Source organism: Pan paniscus, chromosome 13, assembly GCF_029289425.2.
Source record: "Pan paniscus chromosome 13, NHGRI_mPanPan1-v2.0_pri, whole genome shotgun sequence".
In the NCBI taxonomy this organism is placed as follows: Eukaryota; Metazoa; Chordata; class Mammalia; order Primates; family Hominidae; genus Pan; species Pan paniscus.
The window spans coordinates 81094884-81111182 of NC_073262.2; the positions used below are offsets into that span (position 1 = coordinate 81094884).

The 16299-nt window shown below is 42.1% G+C and overlaps 2 protein-coding genes and 1 pseudogene across 6 annotated transcripts in view; 2 read left to right on the forward strand and 1 right to left on the reverse strand.

Annotated features, from left to right (window-relative positions):
• Positions 1-3981, reverse strand: part of PRKRA (protein activator of interferon induced protein kinase EIF2AK2) — a 19487-nt gene extending 15506 nt beyond the window's left edge. The window contains exons 1-3 of one of the 2 annotated variants that reach the window (XM_003815512.4): positions 3611-3981; positions 2887-3056; positions 168-249 (exon numbers count right to left, since the gene is read on the reverse strand). In XM_003815512.4, the coding sequence (XP_003815560.2) occupies positions 168-249; positions 2887-3056; positions 3611-3981 (623 nt within the window). Of the gene's footprint in view, positions 1-118; positions 250-2886; positions 3057-3610 lie in introns of those variants that run through there. The other variant, XM_034954586.3, reaches the window with a different exon arrangement.
• Positions 3830-16263, forward strand: PJVK (pejvakin). 4 transcript variants are annotated; one of them, XM_008968493.7, is made up of 7 exons: positions 3830-4414; positions 6081-6270; positions 6981-7176; positions 8658-8799; positions 11176-11293; positions 13016-13114; positions 13646-16263. In XM_008968493.7, the coding sequence occupies exons 1-7, from the start codon at positions 4403-4405 to the stop codon at positions 13936-13938; spliced, it is 1050 nt and encodes a 349-aa protein (XP_008966741.3). In that variant the 5' UTR covers positions 3830-4402; the 3' UTR covers positions 13939-16263. The 4 variants fall into 4 exon arrangements, with proteins under 4 accessions (XP_008966741.3, XP_063451536.1, XP_054964794.2 ...); XM_063595466.1 differs by having other exon boundaries at positions 4299-4414; positions 6203-6270; XM_055108819.3 differs by lacking the exon at positions 3830-4414 and adding an exon at positions 4878-5219.
• Positions 7250-8581, forward strand: LOC103785562 (nuclear migration protein nudC-like; annotated as a pseudogene).
• Positions 16264-16299: the final 36 nt, after the last annotated feature.

Consider the following 16299-nt stretch of genomic DNA (forward strand, 5'->3'; position numbering starts at 1 on the left):
GATAAAGTTTTCTTTAATGGATGATAAGTTTTCATAAGGAAATAGAATTTGAGAGGTAGGATGCTAACAACTGTTCACTTTGTTGCTTTTGTAAGCATGTTCAAATTTTTAATCTTACCTCAGCCATGATATTTTTGAGCTGCTGAATACAAAGAAATTTAGCTCACCAAATACTTGCATTGGCTTTCAAAATGTTTATGGCAGCCTCTGCAGCTCTATGTTTCGCCAGCTTCTTACTTGTACCTTCACCTGAATTAAGATTTAAAAAAAGAAGTCTTTATCTCCCACAAAAATGTGCAGCTTACAAAGATGTTTTCAATACACAAAACAAAGTCACTATAGATTTTACATACACATACTAGGTAATAAAAATATGTACATTATATACTGTACATAAAAATATGTACGTTATATACTACATGGTTATATACTGTAATAAAATATTCACCATGTGAAAGTTTTTAAAAATAACTTTTTAAAGTTCTATATAATTCTATGCATACCTGCATAAAAATCCTTATTTCTACATTATATATGTTTATTACATAACATGGTAATAAAGTAGACCGTGTCACACCTCTGAAGAAATGCAGCTTAGTATTTTACTCTTCCTTTATTCCTGGAGGGGAAATTCTTCTGCAGCAAGAAGTTTCTTTTAAAGGAACCATTTACAGCAGAATTGTTTGATAGCAAAATGTGCATAATTTTATTCTGACAGCCTGTCCTATATCGTATCAAACTGCTCTGCTAGGCTGAGCAGTCATGATTATGTGTTGGGTACAACAGGAAAGAGTTTTATGGAATAAGGTGACAGCTTGTTATGTATCTTCTGGACGGTCTGTATCTTCTGCATGGGTAGCTAAGTTGGGACTGGGGATAAGACTGATGTCTAATTTCAGTAAGCAATCACAATGGCAAATGATAAATTCCATCTTTTTCCTTTTAAGTTCAAACTCCCATACCCTCATGGAATAAGTTTCAAGTGTGGCCTTCAAGTGTGGCCCTCAAGTGTAAAAAGACACAGAAACCATATATTTATCTGCTAACACAGGTATTAGGGATATAGCATACAGGGTCCCTGCCCTCAAGAGCCAACAGAGTAGTGTGGGATTTTTGTCTGTTAATAGGCACCTGAAGTATGGAATGGGATATGTTACAACAAGCCTAAGTGCAGGCTGTAGCGGAGGTTGCAGTGAGCCAAGATCATGCCACTGCACTCTAGCCTGGGTGACAGCGTGAGACCCTGTCTCAAAAAAAAAAGAATGAACACTGGTTGTAATGTGACAAAAGGACATCACAAGACTAGAAGGTAAACGTGTAGCTACAAGACTGCAGCTACAATCCAAGTGAGAGATGATGGTGGCCTAGGCAGTAGCAATGGCCAGAAGAGAGAAGCAGACAGATTCAATGGATAGTTAGTGGATTATTAAACGCCAATGGATAGAGTTTAATAACAGACTGGACAAGAGGGAGAGAGACGGGAAGTAGTTAGGAAGACAAAAGCCTACATTTCTACTGAACTAGGTGATTGTGGAGCCTTTACATAGAAAGGGAATGCAAGAAGAATGGGTTTGAGGGAAAAGATGGATTCAGTTTGGGACAATGAGAGGCTTGAGGGGCCTCTGTGTCATCCAGGCAAAGATGCTCAGCAAGCACAGACTGATACACTATTCTGTAACTGGGCTTGGGATGTAGACAGACATTTCAGAATATTAGTCTTTAGACAGTATCAGAAGCCATGGAGGCAGATAAGCTTGCACAGGAAGCCATGGTAGTGTGAGAAGAGGGCGTAGGCAGAACGGTTGCCATAGGTTGTTAATTTGGGGTCTAAAACACATCGAGAGGGAAAAACCCTCCCTTTTCTTGAATTCTTCCTGATTATCTAGAAATAGACTAGCTAAAGTAAGTAATGCAGTGTTGACTCTATGGTTCCCATGGGGACCCTTCCGGCCAGCACCTACAATCTAACTGCCTCACACAAAAAGTTTTCTTAAAGTGGCATCAATTAAAATAAAGGACTCCAAACTTCCAGGGACACAAACAAATGCTGTCTTCAGATTTTCCAGATGGTAGAACTTGAGCCTTCCTACTAAATTTTTTTCTTGGCATTCTTCCAAATTAAATTTAGCATCCAATGTTTTCCGTGTTTGCAATTAAATAGATACATAAGAAAAATAATGTCCACATTTACAAATGAGCGACTTTAGTTATGATTTGCTCAAGCTCACAGACCAAAAGAAAGCATGAACTTTAAAATTTCATTGCTTTGTGACTTCATTGCTATACGCATGTTACTTATAATCTCTCTGAACCTGTTTCTTCTTGTTTAAAAAGTGGATAATATACAAAATATCTGTTCAGTTTCAAAAACTAGAAGTTATTATGTAATATATGAGGACCTTCTCCCCTTCCTCATTTTGTTTGGATACAGAATCAAAAGTAGCACAATGGACCTAAAGTGCCAAATGAGTCCATACAGAGAGGAGAGACGCTCAGAAAATTCTGGGGTCATGCCTCCTGGCATCCGCTATAATCTATGAAACTTCACAGTACCTACTGACCCAGCTATGACTGCTCCAGGAACCTTTCCTGCTTCCCTCTAATTCTTAGAAGAACCCTAGGAGGATCCTAGGGTATGAGAAGAGCCGTGCAGGATGGCTGGGTAACTTTTTAGTTTCTAAGCTTCCTTGGTATGTGGGGAAGAGAAAATTAGGAAGAGAATCAGATGCAGCTGGAAAGCCCTAACGACCTGAGATGAGAGGTCTCAGTTTCAGAGCCTGTTCCTCACAGCTGTCTGGCAAAAAGAGAACTTTTCCGAACTGAAAAGCAACACCACGTATTGACTGCCAACCCACTCGGTCATCCAGGTTAACTGTGTATACAGACCTGTGCAGGTTATGTCACCAACGGTTACTCTGAAGGTGAAAGTGGGCACGTGTATTTGCACATCAGATCTTTCACATTCATAAACTGGGATGTTCTTGGTCTTCATGCCGTATTCGTGTAATACCTGAATCGGTGTTTTCCCTGGCTTAGCTGTTATCATCTTCCCCAAACTGCAAAAACCACAAAAAGGTGTGCTTTGCATGCCAAATTGGAGATTGAAGCAGAAGCGTAGAGGCCAGTTTTAACCGCCACCGACGGTGACGAGGGAGGCGCCGAGTTCCCCGGAGGCCAGGGCCAGAGCTGGCGAGGCTGGGGCGCACCTGTCTTCCGGCCCCGCTGCGGCAGTCACCCCGCAGGAGCAGGCGGGGTGAGCGAGGTCTTTAGAGAGAGCACTTGAATGCGGGTAGGAGAGATTCTCAACAGAACAGGGCTGGCAGCAGCGCCGCAGCCTCTCAGGACAAACCTGACGATCCCTTCCTGGGCGCGCCGACCGCGCGTCACCTCCGCCCGCCCCGCGCGCCGCCAGGGACCACGAGAGGGGCGGGGCCCGGCCGCAGACCCCAACCCTCGCCGCCGAGAGGGCGGGGCCGAGCACCCACAGCCACGGAGGCGTGGGCGCCGGGCACGGCTTTACCCAGAATGCCTCTGGAGGGCCGGCTCCCCGCGCCCCGGCCCTGCCGCCCAACGCTCCCGGCCCTGGGGCCCTGACTGCCCGCACGCTGACCTGAAGGTCCCACTGTCCTCGCGCTCCAGCGGCGGGGCCTCGGCGCGGTGCCTGCTCTGGGACATGGCGAGAAGGGACGGCTCAGCGGTTGGAGGAAGAGCGGTGCGGAGCGACGTGCTCGCTCCCCGGGTCGCTGGTCCCCGGGAGGAGCTCCAGCGCCGCCACCTCCTCCGACTCCCCCGCCTCCTGCTTGCGTTCCTCCAGCGAGGGGGCAGGCAGGGTGGGGGCGGAGCCTTGGTGCCGTAGCTCCGGTTACGCCCCCTCGCTGCTCCTCTGCGGGCCTCCGTCCCGGCCCAACTCCGCCCCTGTCCCTTCCAGGGTCCGCCCCCTTCCCGCCCGGCTCCGCCCCGCTCCCGCGTGGGCACAGGCATTGGGCTCCCGGGGCTTCTCCGCGCCCGCCCCTGCCGGCCCTGACCAGCCTGTAGTAACTGGCCCCTAGGCCGCAGTTCTTTGTCCTTAGCAGGAGGCCGTTTCTTGCCCGGAGAGAGGGATTAGAGGGATTGTCCGGCGTGGGTCTAGGGTCGTTGAGGCCTAAAGTTAAGCCTTTGTGGAGAGGACGGACTGGGGGCTGGGTCACTTTAAGAAAAAGATTTTAAAATTCCGAAGGCAGAATTCCAGGGAGTCTCCCGGGCCTGGTCCTGAAGCTTGAGGCCCCGGATATATACGCTCCAGGGGGCTGCGGTGGGCTCTTCGGGTCCCCGAGCCCTGTGTTTAGGAACACGCGGGGACATCCAAACACCCCCTCCTCTCCCGCCGGGCGGGCTCCTTTGTCTTCTGGGCTTTCGTCGCGAGATGGAACGCTGGGTCAGTGCATCCCAGCAAAACACGTTAGGAGTAAACGAAGGCCTTTCCGGGGACCTGGGTAGTCGGTTGTAATGGCGTTTGCCTGGGATGCAGCACCTTTGGTGGGCCATTAGATGACGTGTCGCTTCTCCAGGGGCTTGCTAGGCACTAGCAGAAATGCTCCCCTGTGCTTACTCGGTGTTATGGAAGATTGCTTGCACAATGCTATTCGTACGAAAGGATATTATTAAAAGTGATTTATGGGCGGGCGCGGTGGCTCACGCCTGTAATCCCAGCACTTTAGGAGGCCGAGGCGGGCGGATCGCCTGAAGTAAGCAGTTCGAGACCAGCCTGGCCAACATGGTGAAACCCTGTCTCTACTAAAAATACAAAAATTAGCCGGGCGTGGTGGCATGCGCCCGTAATCCCAGCTACTCGGGAGGCTAAAGCAGGAGAATCGCTTGAACCCGGGAGGCAAATGTTGCAGTGAGCCGAGATCGCGCCACTGCCCTCCAGCCTGGGCGACAGAGTCAGACTCCGTCTCAAAAAAAAAAAAAAAAAAAAAAAAAAAGCGATTTGTTGTTTTGTTAGCATGTGAGCCCTGGATGCTTGAAACAAGTGAAAGATGTTCAGAATCTAATCAAATTATATCATCTGATGCTTTAATTAGAGCCTATTCTCGCTTCCTCTCCGTCTATATATGTATGTATATAGATTACTATCCATCACTGTTTTAATGGATATCTTATTGGAAGGGCTACATAGTCAGTATTTCACAATATATGAACTCCGCATAACACCTATGGCAAAACATTTCAGCACTCAGGTAAAATTCATTTTTTGCCACAAAATTACTTAAAAACAGGCCAGAACTTTATATAGCTCTTGTTAAAGGTTGAGTAGCTGGGATAATATTGAAACAAAAAGATGCAGCAGGACTCCATTTCAAAGAGATAGAGTCTGTGTGCCCAACTTCAGAGTAAGAAACCACTAGGTAATAGTTTATATAGTTACTTATATGTAATGTGGCTTTATTTTTTAAATAAAGATCTGCATATAATTGTTTATATCTGTGAATTCATATTTAATATTAAACACAGTTTTGTAAGCATATAAGATGGAAAATGAATGAAATGCTCAATCAATGAGCTGTATGCCATGAGGATTCAAAACAGCACTTTGGTGTTGCCAAAATTCCGGTGGTGGACTTGTGAAGGAATTCCCTTTGGACTAGGTCCACTGTAGATTGTATCCGGGACTATCGTTAGTGCCTAAATTGCATTGCTTCCCACAGCACTATATGCTTCCCTTAAAATTGGCCCATTGCCAGTGGCAAATCACTATCTACTGTGATCCTTATCATAGACATTGGTCATATTTTTACGTTATTAGTTTTCTGTGTATATTTTAGTGCTATAGCCTGCCATTCCAAGTTAAACATGCTCTTAGCATATCATTTTACACCGTTGATCTATAATTCATTACCTGAGCACATGAGCAGAGGCAGGGAATTATACAGTGGTAAACTACTTGGTGAAACCATGCTTTATATTTTTAAGATATATAATTATATTTAAAAACAAGCAATGCTTAATTTTGTGCCTGATTTTCCTCTTTAAAAATGGATTTATCTGGGGGTTGCAGTTGATGACGTTTTGATTTTAATATGTTTGCTGCTGCTACCAAGAGCTTTGTCAAGCAAGTTGGAGATGGAGGGAGATTAGTTCCTGTTCCAAGCCTCAGTGAAGCTGACAAATATCAACCTCTAAGTCTGGTGGTAAAAAAGAAGCGATGCTTTCTGTTTCCTAGATATAAATTTACTTCAACACCTTTTACACTGAAAGATATTCTCCTAGGAGACAGAGAAATTTCAACAGGTAAGTTTAAATGTTTGGGAGTGCCAACTCATTCATCTGTATTATTGGCAACCTAAACATAGGTCATATATGCTACTTATGTTAGTATTACACATTTTCAATGATTAAAGCAACTTTTATTATGATGTTAGTGTAATAACATTATTAAGATTAACAATGCCAAAAGTTTGTATAATATCAAATCTCTTATTGGTCAAATAATTTTCAAATCTATCAATTATTTTATAAATTGTTTTAACCAAATCAACTTAGAATATGACATATTTCTTCATCTATAAAATGGGATATTATTTGGGCTTACCTATGTTACATGGTCAAATGAGATGAAAATAATTTGTATTTATTTTTTACAATTCAATTATTACAATTGGTAAACTGAAATGTATTGAAGGGTAGGTTATATAATAAGCTGATATTTTGATGAGTTACTACTTATAAACGCTTATTTTTTCTTTTAATTGCCCGGTGGATCTTGATGCTTAAGAAGTTCTGTTGGCTGAATAGAAAATTTGAGTTCCTTTTAAGAATTCTGGCTATGTGTTTCTTTTTGTTGTAAGATTAATTGAATTACTACTTTAAGTCTTGGTGAGTCATGTTGCCTTTCTCTAACATTTGGGTATTTGAGTCTTCAATTGTAAATTATCATGTTACTATATATAATCTACATAAGATAAAGATGTTTAAAAAATACTGAGTTTCTTCTTATAAAGGTATTTCATCTTATCAATTACTGAATTATGAAGATGAATCAGATGTTTCACTCTATGGAAGGCGAGGTAACCATATTGTAAATGACGTTGGGATTAACGTTGCTGGATCAGATTCCATTGCAGTGAAAGCTTCATTTGGTATAGTAACCAAACATGAAGTGGAAGTATCAACATTACTCAAAGAAATTACTACACGGTCAGTATAATAATCCTAATATATTTCAGTGTTTTCATTAAATACTTTAGGTATATAAACTTCATTACAAAGAATGCTTAAAACATTGAGGTTGTATTTTACTAGTGTAATTTGCTAGATATGTTTGAAATACATGAGTAGTATATCCAAACTTTGAATAAGGATAGATATCAAAAATCACTTGGCTGAAGTCAGAGACCTCAGGGCCCCAGATCAAGGAGCTAACTGATGAAGAGGCAGAGAGGCTGCAGCTAGAGATTGACCAGAAATAGGATGCAGAGAATCATGAGGCCCAGATCAAGAATGGCAGCCTTGACTCCCCAGGGAAGCAGGAGACTGAGGAAGATGAGGAGGAGGAAGATGAGAAGGACAAAGGAAAACTGAAGCCCAACCTAGGCAACAGGGCAGACCTGCCTGATTACCGCTGGACCACGACCCTGTCGGAGCTGGACCTGGCGGTCCCTTTCTGTGTGGACTTCCGGCTGAAAGGGAAGGACGTGGTGGTGGCATCCAGCGGCAGCACCTCCAGGTGGGGCTCAAGGGGCAGCCAGAGATCATCGATGGGGAGCTCTACAACGAAGTGAAGGCGGAGGAGAGCTCGTGGCTCATTGAGGACGGCAAGGTGGTGACTGTGCATCTGGAGAAGATCAAGAAGATGGAGTGGTGGAGCCGCTTGGTGTCCAGTGACCCTGAGATCAATACCAAGAAGATTAACCCTGAGAATTCCAAGCTGTCAGACCTGGACAGTGAGACTCACATCATGGTGGAAAAGATGATCTATGACCAGTGACAGAAGTCCATGGGGCTGCCAACCTCAGACGAACAGAAGAAACAGGAGATTCTGAAGAAGTTCATGGATCAGCATCCGGAGATGGATTTTTCCAAGGCTAAATTCAACTAGCCCCTGTTTTTCCCTCCCTGAACTCTTGGGGCTGAGCTGCAACCACCCAACTTTCTTTCCCACTCTTCTCTGGGACTTGTGGGCCTCAGGGCTTGGGGCAGGCATGGGACTGGCCCAGGCATACAGGTCCCAGGGCATCAGGAGAAAGGCTGGGGCTTGGGGTCTTGTCCTCCCCAGTTGGCCTACTGTTACACATTAAAATGATTTGCCCAGCTAAAAAAAAACAAAACCGCTTGGCTTAAACAAAACTTTTAATTGTTCCACAAAATTACTTTGGCTCTACACACATTTGCTAAATTATTAGATTTAAATAATACAGCAATCTGTCTGCAACAAATAGAGTCCCCTTCAACAGACTTTCAACAGACAGAGTGAAACATTCTGCATAAGCATGTTTTAAGAAAATAGAGAGGAGAGACAAATTATTACATTTCTTTTGGGTGTATTTTCTGACTATTAGGATTGCCTTGATTTACTATTAGGTGAACTATGAATGAATAACACATGATAGCAAAAAATGTACTTGATTATGTGTAATTAGATGTTATAGAGTCTTGTGAATGTATCTTCTTTATTTTAGAAAAATTAACTTTGACCACAGCTTGATACGTCAGTCAAAGAGCAGCAGAAAGGCAGTATTGTGTGTGGTCATGGAGAGCATCCGAACCACACGACAGTGCTCACTGTCTGTGCATGCTGGAATTCGAGGGGAAGCAATGCGGGTAAACCACACTCGTTGGGTTCTCTTACTAACTAAAGTGTTGCCATGGGAATTTTTTTAAGTATTGAATTTCTAGTCAGGCTTGTGTATTTTGTGAAATGTTCTGATGAAAGAGCTGCAGTTGTATAGGATTTTGCACAGCAATGTCTGTTCTAGAATATGAAAAAAAAACAAATCTTGGGATTCTAAACATGTGTAATATAATGCAAAAACAGTAATCCTTGTGAAATTACGTGCATACTGGAGTCCCTCAAATTACTATTTAAGTGTTGTTTTAAGAATAAAAATTGAGTGAGTTGAATTGATTTTATTTTTAAGTGATACAGTTTTTGACTGGGCACAGTGGCTCACGCCTGTAATCCTAGCATTTTGGGAGGCCGAGGTGGGCGGATCACTTGCAGTCAGGAGTTGGAGATCAAGTTGGGCAACACAGAGAAACCCCATCTCTACTGAAAATACAAAAATTAGCCAGGTGTGGTGGTACACCCCTGTAATCCCAAGCCACTCAGGAAGCTGAGGCACAAGAATCGCTTGAACCTGGGAGGTGGAGGTTGCAGTGAGCCGAGATTGTGCCATTGCACTCTAACCTGGGTGGCAGAGTGAGACTCCGTCTCAAAAAAACAAAACAAAACAAAAACCCCAACCAAAAAAAAAAAATGTGTAACATAATGCAAAAACAGTAATCCTTGTGAAATTACATGCATACTGGAGTCCCTCATATTACTATTTAAGTGCTGTTTTAAGAATAAAAATTGAGTGCTTAAGTTGAATTGATTTAAGTGATAGAGTTTTTACACTTTGAATTTTTTAAAGCTGAATTTATAGATTTTTTTTTTGAGACGGAGTCTCGCTCTGTCCCCGAGGCTGGAGTGCAGTGGCGCGATCTTGGCTCACTGCAAACTCCGCCTCCCGGGTTCATGCCATTCTTCTGCCTCAGCCTCCCGAGTAGCTGGGACTACAGGCACCTGCCACCACGCCCGGCAGTGTTATCCAGGATGGTTTCGATCTCCTGACCTCATGATCCGCCGGCCTCGGCCTCCCAAAATGCTGGGATTACAGGTGTGAGCCACCGCGCCTGGCCTGAATTTATATTTTTATATTCAAATAGTTTTTCAAAGTTAATATTATCAATGGCCATACATGCTTTATTCAAGGTTAGTTAAATCCTTTAAAAAATATTAGTGGCAAGGCGCAGTGGATCATGCCTGTAATCCCAGTGCTTAGGAAGACTGAGATAGGAAGACAGCTTGGGACCAGGAGTTCAAGACCAACTTGAGCAAAATAATGAGACCTTGTCTTTACAAAAAATAAAAGAATTAGCTGGTTGTGGTGGCACACGCCTATAGTCCCAGCTACTCGGAAGGCTGAGGCAGGGGGCTGCCTGCGGGGTTTGGGTCATTGTCTTTAAGAATTTGGGAGCCTTTGAAAAGCCGTGGTCCCTCCCACCGCTATTGTGCTGGGGAAGATGTAGCAGTCTCTTCTCCAAACCACCCATTTGCCTTCGGACTTCTCTGGGGCCAGCAGCCATCCAACTAGGGGCCCGGGGCCACGGGCTCAGCTGACGACCATGGGCTTCACGTCCAACCAGCAGTTTGCAGGTTTGAGCTCAGGACTTGGCGGGGACACCTTAGGATGCAGGAGTGGCCAGGAGTTCAAGGTTACAGTAAGCTATGATTGTGCCACTGCTCTCCAGCCTGGGTGACAGAGAGAGTCCCTGTCTCTGAAAAAAGAATTGGAAAAGTATCTGTGTTTAATTTTCAGCTCAATTATGATATTGTTTATCTTTGTCATTCAGTGACACCTAATAATGACTTGATTGGATTAAAACCAATTGTTAGAAAGATAGGGTTCAAGGATAATCTTTTCAAGTCTTTGCAAATAAAAGTTATTTTCGTATATTCAGCTGCCTGTCAAATTCTGATTAACATTGGATCATTTTTGAGGCACAAACTGAAACATTTACTTGATTGTTAGCGATTGCTTTAGAAAGCTACTAAAAGCTCTGGAGGGCTTTGGAATGGTAGACAGGCTAGGCTGAAAACTTTAACTCTGGCACTGCTTTCTAAGATTTCCTGTTAAAAAAAAAAAAAAAAAAAGGCTTCTGCTCCAGAGCATTATGGTTGTGGTAGCACTAATCATGGGCTGTAATACCAAAGTAAGTGAAAAGTGCAGAGGTATTTCCTAATATAGACCAGGAGTTTCTGTTGGACCAATTGGATCTCTGCTATAAAAAATGGTTTAATTCAAGCAGAATAATTCTTTACTTGGGAATTTTTTGTTTTGTTTTTGGTAGGATTATAGGAAATGTTTCATTTCTCCAAAAAGCTATCCTTACATGTTATGATCCTTAATTATGTTATTTATTTATTCAATATAGTTTCACTTTATGGATGAACAGAATCCCAAGGGAAGGGACAAAGCTATTGTTTTCCCAGCACATACAACCATAGCTTTCAGTGTTTATGAACTCTTCATATACCTGGATGGTGCCTTTGGTGAGTTAAGGGTCTGCATGAAATACAAATGATTATATTTTTAAGGAGCATTCATTAGGGCATGTGCTCTCTCTCTCTCTCTTTTCTCTCATTTCTCGTGTCTAACAATTATAGAAGATGCTCTCAGCACTGTCAATCTTATGCTTCGGCAAAATAGCTGAGAAAGACCCTCCGTTCGCTGCTTCCCCATTCCACTTTTCTGCTTCTTGGTGAAGGTTGTAAACTCTCCACTACCCCATTTAAAATTATAAATAAGAGCTAAAATGCCATCTACTGACAAAGTATTCCTTAGCTTACATGGGGAGATAATAAATGACCTTCTTATAGGTAGTTTTTGATGGTGGCAAACAGAGGAGTAGGTAGATAGTAGGATGCCTGAAGTGTTAGGATGCCCAAACCAGGGCCTCTAAAGACAGCTTTTCTTACTTCAGTTTTACTTATCATAGACCCAGCTTCCCCTTGCACTCTTCCTAAAAAATAACTTTAAAAAGTGAAAATACTTCCTCCAAAATTGTCACCTTGTATAATACCTAAGTGCAGCTCACTTTAGGTCTCTACATTTCACAGGTCTTTAAGGTCTGTTGGCCAACTGGAACAAGTCCAGGTGTAGCCCAAGGGATCAGGAAAGGCAGCCCCTAGCCATGGTAATTTACAAATGTTTTTAGACCTGTTTTTGTTCATTTCTGCAATTTTGTAGGAGGAGGGAATAGGGAGTCCAGAAACAAAACAAAACTACATGTTAAGTAAATTGTCTTTTTAAAAAATATTTTTAATTTTTGTGGCTATATAGTAGATTATATATATATTTATGTATGGGATACATGAGGTATTTTGATACGGGCATACAGTGCATAATAATCACATCATGGAAAATGGGGTATCCATCCCCTCAAGCATTTATCCTTTGTGTTACAAACAATCCAATTATACTCTTTTAGTTATTTAAAAATGTACAAATTCTCAGTCTAAGATGGAGAAAAAACTGTACAATTACATTATTTTGACTGTAGTCACCCTATTATGCTTCCAAATACTAGGTCTTATTAAGTAAATTCTAATTGGATAACTTTAGGTTTTTACAGTTTTATTGATGGTTGGGAGAATGTAAATGGACTGATATATCCACAAGAATTTAAAATATATATATAATTTGGACTTCCACTTCTAGGAATTTATCCTACAGATATATTTACACATATATGAAATGATATGAGTGCAAGTATATTCAGTCCTCAATAACAAGAGATTGGAAACAACATTAAGGAGACTAAATAATGGTGCATCCTTGCAAGAGAATACTATAAAGCCAATAAGAATGTAATACTTTTAATAGATATTTTTCAAGAGCTGAGTATAATATGTAACTATTTGGGCATAAATAATTTTATACACATACATGTATATATGCATCTTTCTTTATGCTTATAAAATATATGGAGTATTTCTGGAAGCAAACATAAGAAACTTAAACCACGGGTGCCCCTAAGCCCCTGAGGTAGAAGACTGTGGCTGGATACAGGGTAGGCCAGAGACCTATTTGTCACTATATCTCCTTTTTGTATGAATTTTGTACCATGTGAATGTTACCTTTTCCAAAAGTATGTAAAAGTCAACTTTTAAAAACAATACAATGAATGATTTGTACTAGAATTCATCACCCCATCAAACAATAAAATATGAATTATTCAAGTTATAACATCTTCTAACAATTTTTTTTTGTAGACCTTTGTGTCACTTCAGTGTCAAAAGGAGGATTTGAAAGGGAAGAAACGGCAACATTTGCACTGCTGTACAGGTTGAGAAATATCCTATTTGAAAGAAGTATGTTCATTGAAGAGTACTGTGAATGTCTTTTTTTTTTCTTTCCTGGCTTAACACATGAGGTTTTCTATTCAGTAATCTCATCTGTTAAGGAAAAATTTAAATTTAAAAGCCTGGCTGGTATGGTGGCTCATGCCTATAATCCCAGCACTTTGGGAGGCCAGGGCAGGCAGATTGCTAGCACTCAGAAGTTTGAAACACTTGGGCAATGTGAGAAAACCCCATCTGTACAAAGAATACAAAAGAAAAAAATTAGTTGGTTGCGGTGGTGTGCACCTGTAGTCCCAGCTACTTGAGAGGCTGAGGTAGGAGGATCACTTGAGCGTGGGAGGCGGAGGTTGTAGTAAGTGGAGATTGTGCCACTGCCCTCCAGCTTGGGTGACAGAGCCAGACCCTGTCTCAAAAAAAAAAAAAAAAAAAAAACCAAATTATTTCATGACTAGTGGATTCACATATTTATTAATGCTGTTTTCATTATGTATTTTTCATTTTCACTTCTAACACATTTCTTTTCTGTTTTTGTCCTTTTAGATAGAAGAGTGATGGATGTCATTTCTCGTTCACAGCTTTACTTGGATGATCTTTTTTCTGACTACTATGACAAACCTCTCAGCATGACTGATATTTCACTCAAAGAAGGCACCCATATCCGAGTTAACTTACTTAATCACAACATTCCCAAAGGGCCTTGCATACTCTGTGGAATGGGGAACTTCAAAAGGGAGACAGTTTATGGGTGCTTTCAGTGTTCTGTTGATGGTCAGAAGTATGTGAGACTTCATGCAGTTCCTTGTTTTGATATTTGGCACAAGAGGATGAAATAAAATGAAAAATGAATACACCGTGTTGGTGTTTTAGGTGCAGTTGTGCCACAAACCTTCCCTAAATTATCTAGGTTTGCTTTGATGAATTAATTTAAAATGAGAAAAGCAAAAAGAAATTAACCTGTCTGGGTATCATATTCCCTATCTATAAAGTAGCAATTATAACAGTAGTGTCTATTTCTTAAGTTGTCATGAAAATTAATAACATTGTTTATATCAAAAAAGATTTACATATAAAATTCAGAGATTATGAATCATGCCAGTCACTTTAGAATCATTTTTGGGATGTAGTCTATCATTTTAGTTCACTTTTGTTTTTTTTTTTTTTTTGAGACAGAGCCTTGCTCCGTCACCCAGGCTGGAGTACAGTGGCATGATCTCAGCTCACTGCAACCTCTGCCTCCTGGGTTCAAGCAATTCTCTGCCTCAGCCTCCCGAGTAGCTGGGATTACTGGCGCCCGCCACCACGCCTGGCTAATTTTTTGTATTTTTAGTAGAGACAGAGTTTTACCATCTTGGCCAGGCTGATCTTGAACTCCTGACCTTGTGATCCACTTTCCTCGGCCTCCCAAAGTGCTGGGATTACAGGCATGGGCCACCGTGCCTGGCCTAGATAACTTTTTATATAATTAAGAGATTTTTGTAAATACCAATTTTATTTTCAATCAACTTTCAGTTCAACATGTAAGGATGACAAGACTGCACAAGTAGCAACTTTATGGTGTTTCAACTATTGCCTTTGGTCTGGTAAAATGAGAAAAATGTGTTAATAATTTAATGCAATCTTAAATGTTTAATTGCAGTATCAAATTAAAAGCACACTGAACTCAACATGGGGTTTTGTGTACACAGTTAACAAGGTGACTGATAGTAGTAATGGGCTGCCATTCTATGATGTGGATATGCTCACGAGTTTTGTCTTCATAAAACGCAATACAGTCATTGTGAAGTTAAGACAGGTAAGACACATCTGTTTCTTTGAAAATGTTTAAAACATTTAACATATTCAATTCTGAAAGATCTTTTTAATCTACTCTGCTGAGAAATCTGAATTTTTCATACACAAACAACCTAAATTACTATTTACCTTTATTAAAATAATTATAAAATGAATAAAATGTTAAAATTCTAGAACTCAAGGCAACCCCCTTTGGGTCCCTCCTTGAATGGGAGCTCTGTTTTCACTCTATTTCACTCTCTTAAATCTTGCAACTGCACTCTTCTGGTCCATGTTTGTTAAGGCTCGAGCTGAGCTTTTGCTCGCCGTCCACCACTGCTGTTTGCCACCGTCACAGACCCGCTGCTGACTCCCATCCCTCTGAATCTGGCAGGGTGTCCGCTGTGCTCCTGATCCAGTGAGGTGCCCATTGCCGCTCCCGATCGGGCTAAAGGCTTGCCATTGTTCCTGCACGGCTAAGTGCCTGGGTTCGTCCTAATTGAGCTGAACACTAGTCACTGGGTTCCACGGTTCTTTTCTGTGACCCATGACTTCTAATAGAGCTGTAACACTCACTGCATGGCCCAAGATTCCATTCCTTGGAATCCATGAGGCCAACAACCCCAGGTCAGAGAACACGGGGCTTGCCACCATCTTGGAAGTGGCCTGCCGCCATTTTGGAAGTCGCCCACCACCTTCTTGGGAGCTCTGGGAGCAAGGACCCCCGGTAACATTTTGGCGACCACGAAGGGACCTCCAAGGTGAATTGAAACTGTAAAACTACAAATGGTTCATCAAATGGAGCCCCAGATGCAGTCCATGACTAAGATCCACCGTAGACCCCCGGACCGGTCTCCCAGCCCATGCTCCGGTGTTAACGACATCGAAGGCACCCCTCCCAAGGAAATCTCAGCTGCACAACCCCTCCTATGCCCCAATTCAGCAGAAAGCAGTTAGAGCAGTCATCGGCCAACCTCCCCAATAGCACTTGGGTTTTCCTGTTGAGAGTGGGGACTGAGAGGACTAGCTGGATTTCCTAGGCCGACTAAGAATCCCTAAGCCTAGCTGGGAAGGTAACTATATCCATTTTTAAACATGGGGCTTGCAACTTAGCTCACACCCAACCAATCAGAGAGCTCACTAAAATGCTAATTAGGCAAAAACAGGAGGTAAAGAAATAGCCAATCATCTATTGCCTGAGAGCACAGCGGGAGGGACAAGGATCAGGATATAAACCCAGGCATTCCAGCCAGCAATGGCAACCCCCTTTGGGTCCCCTCCTTGTATGGGAGCTCTGTTTTCACTCTATTAAATCTTGCACCTGCAAAAAAAAAAAAAAAAACAAAAAAAATTCTAGAACTCAAAATGTAGTCACGGCACTCAATGCCACATATATGCATATGAAGGCATAAGGCAATCATGCA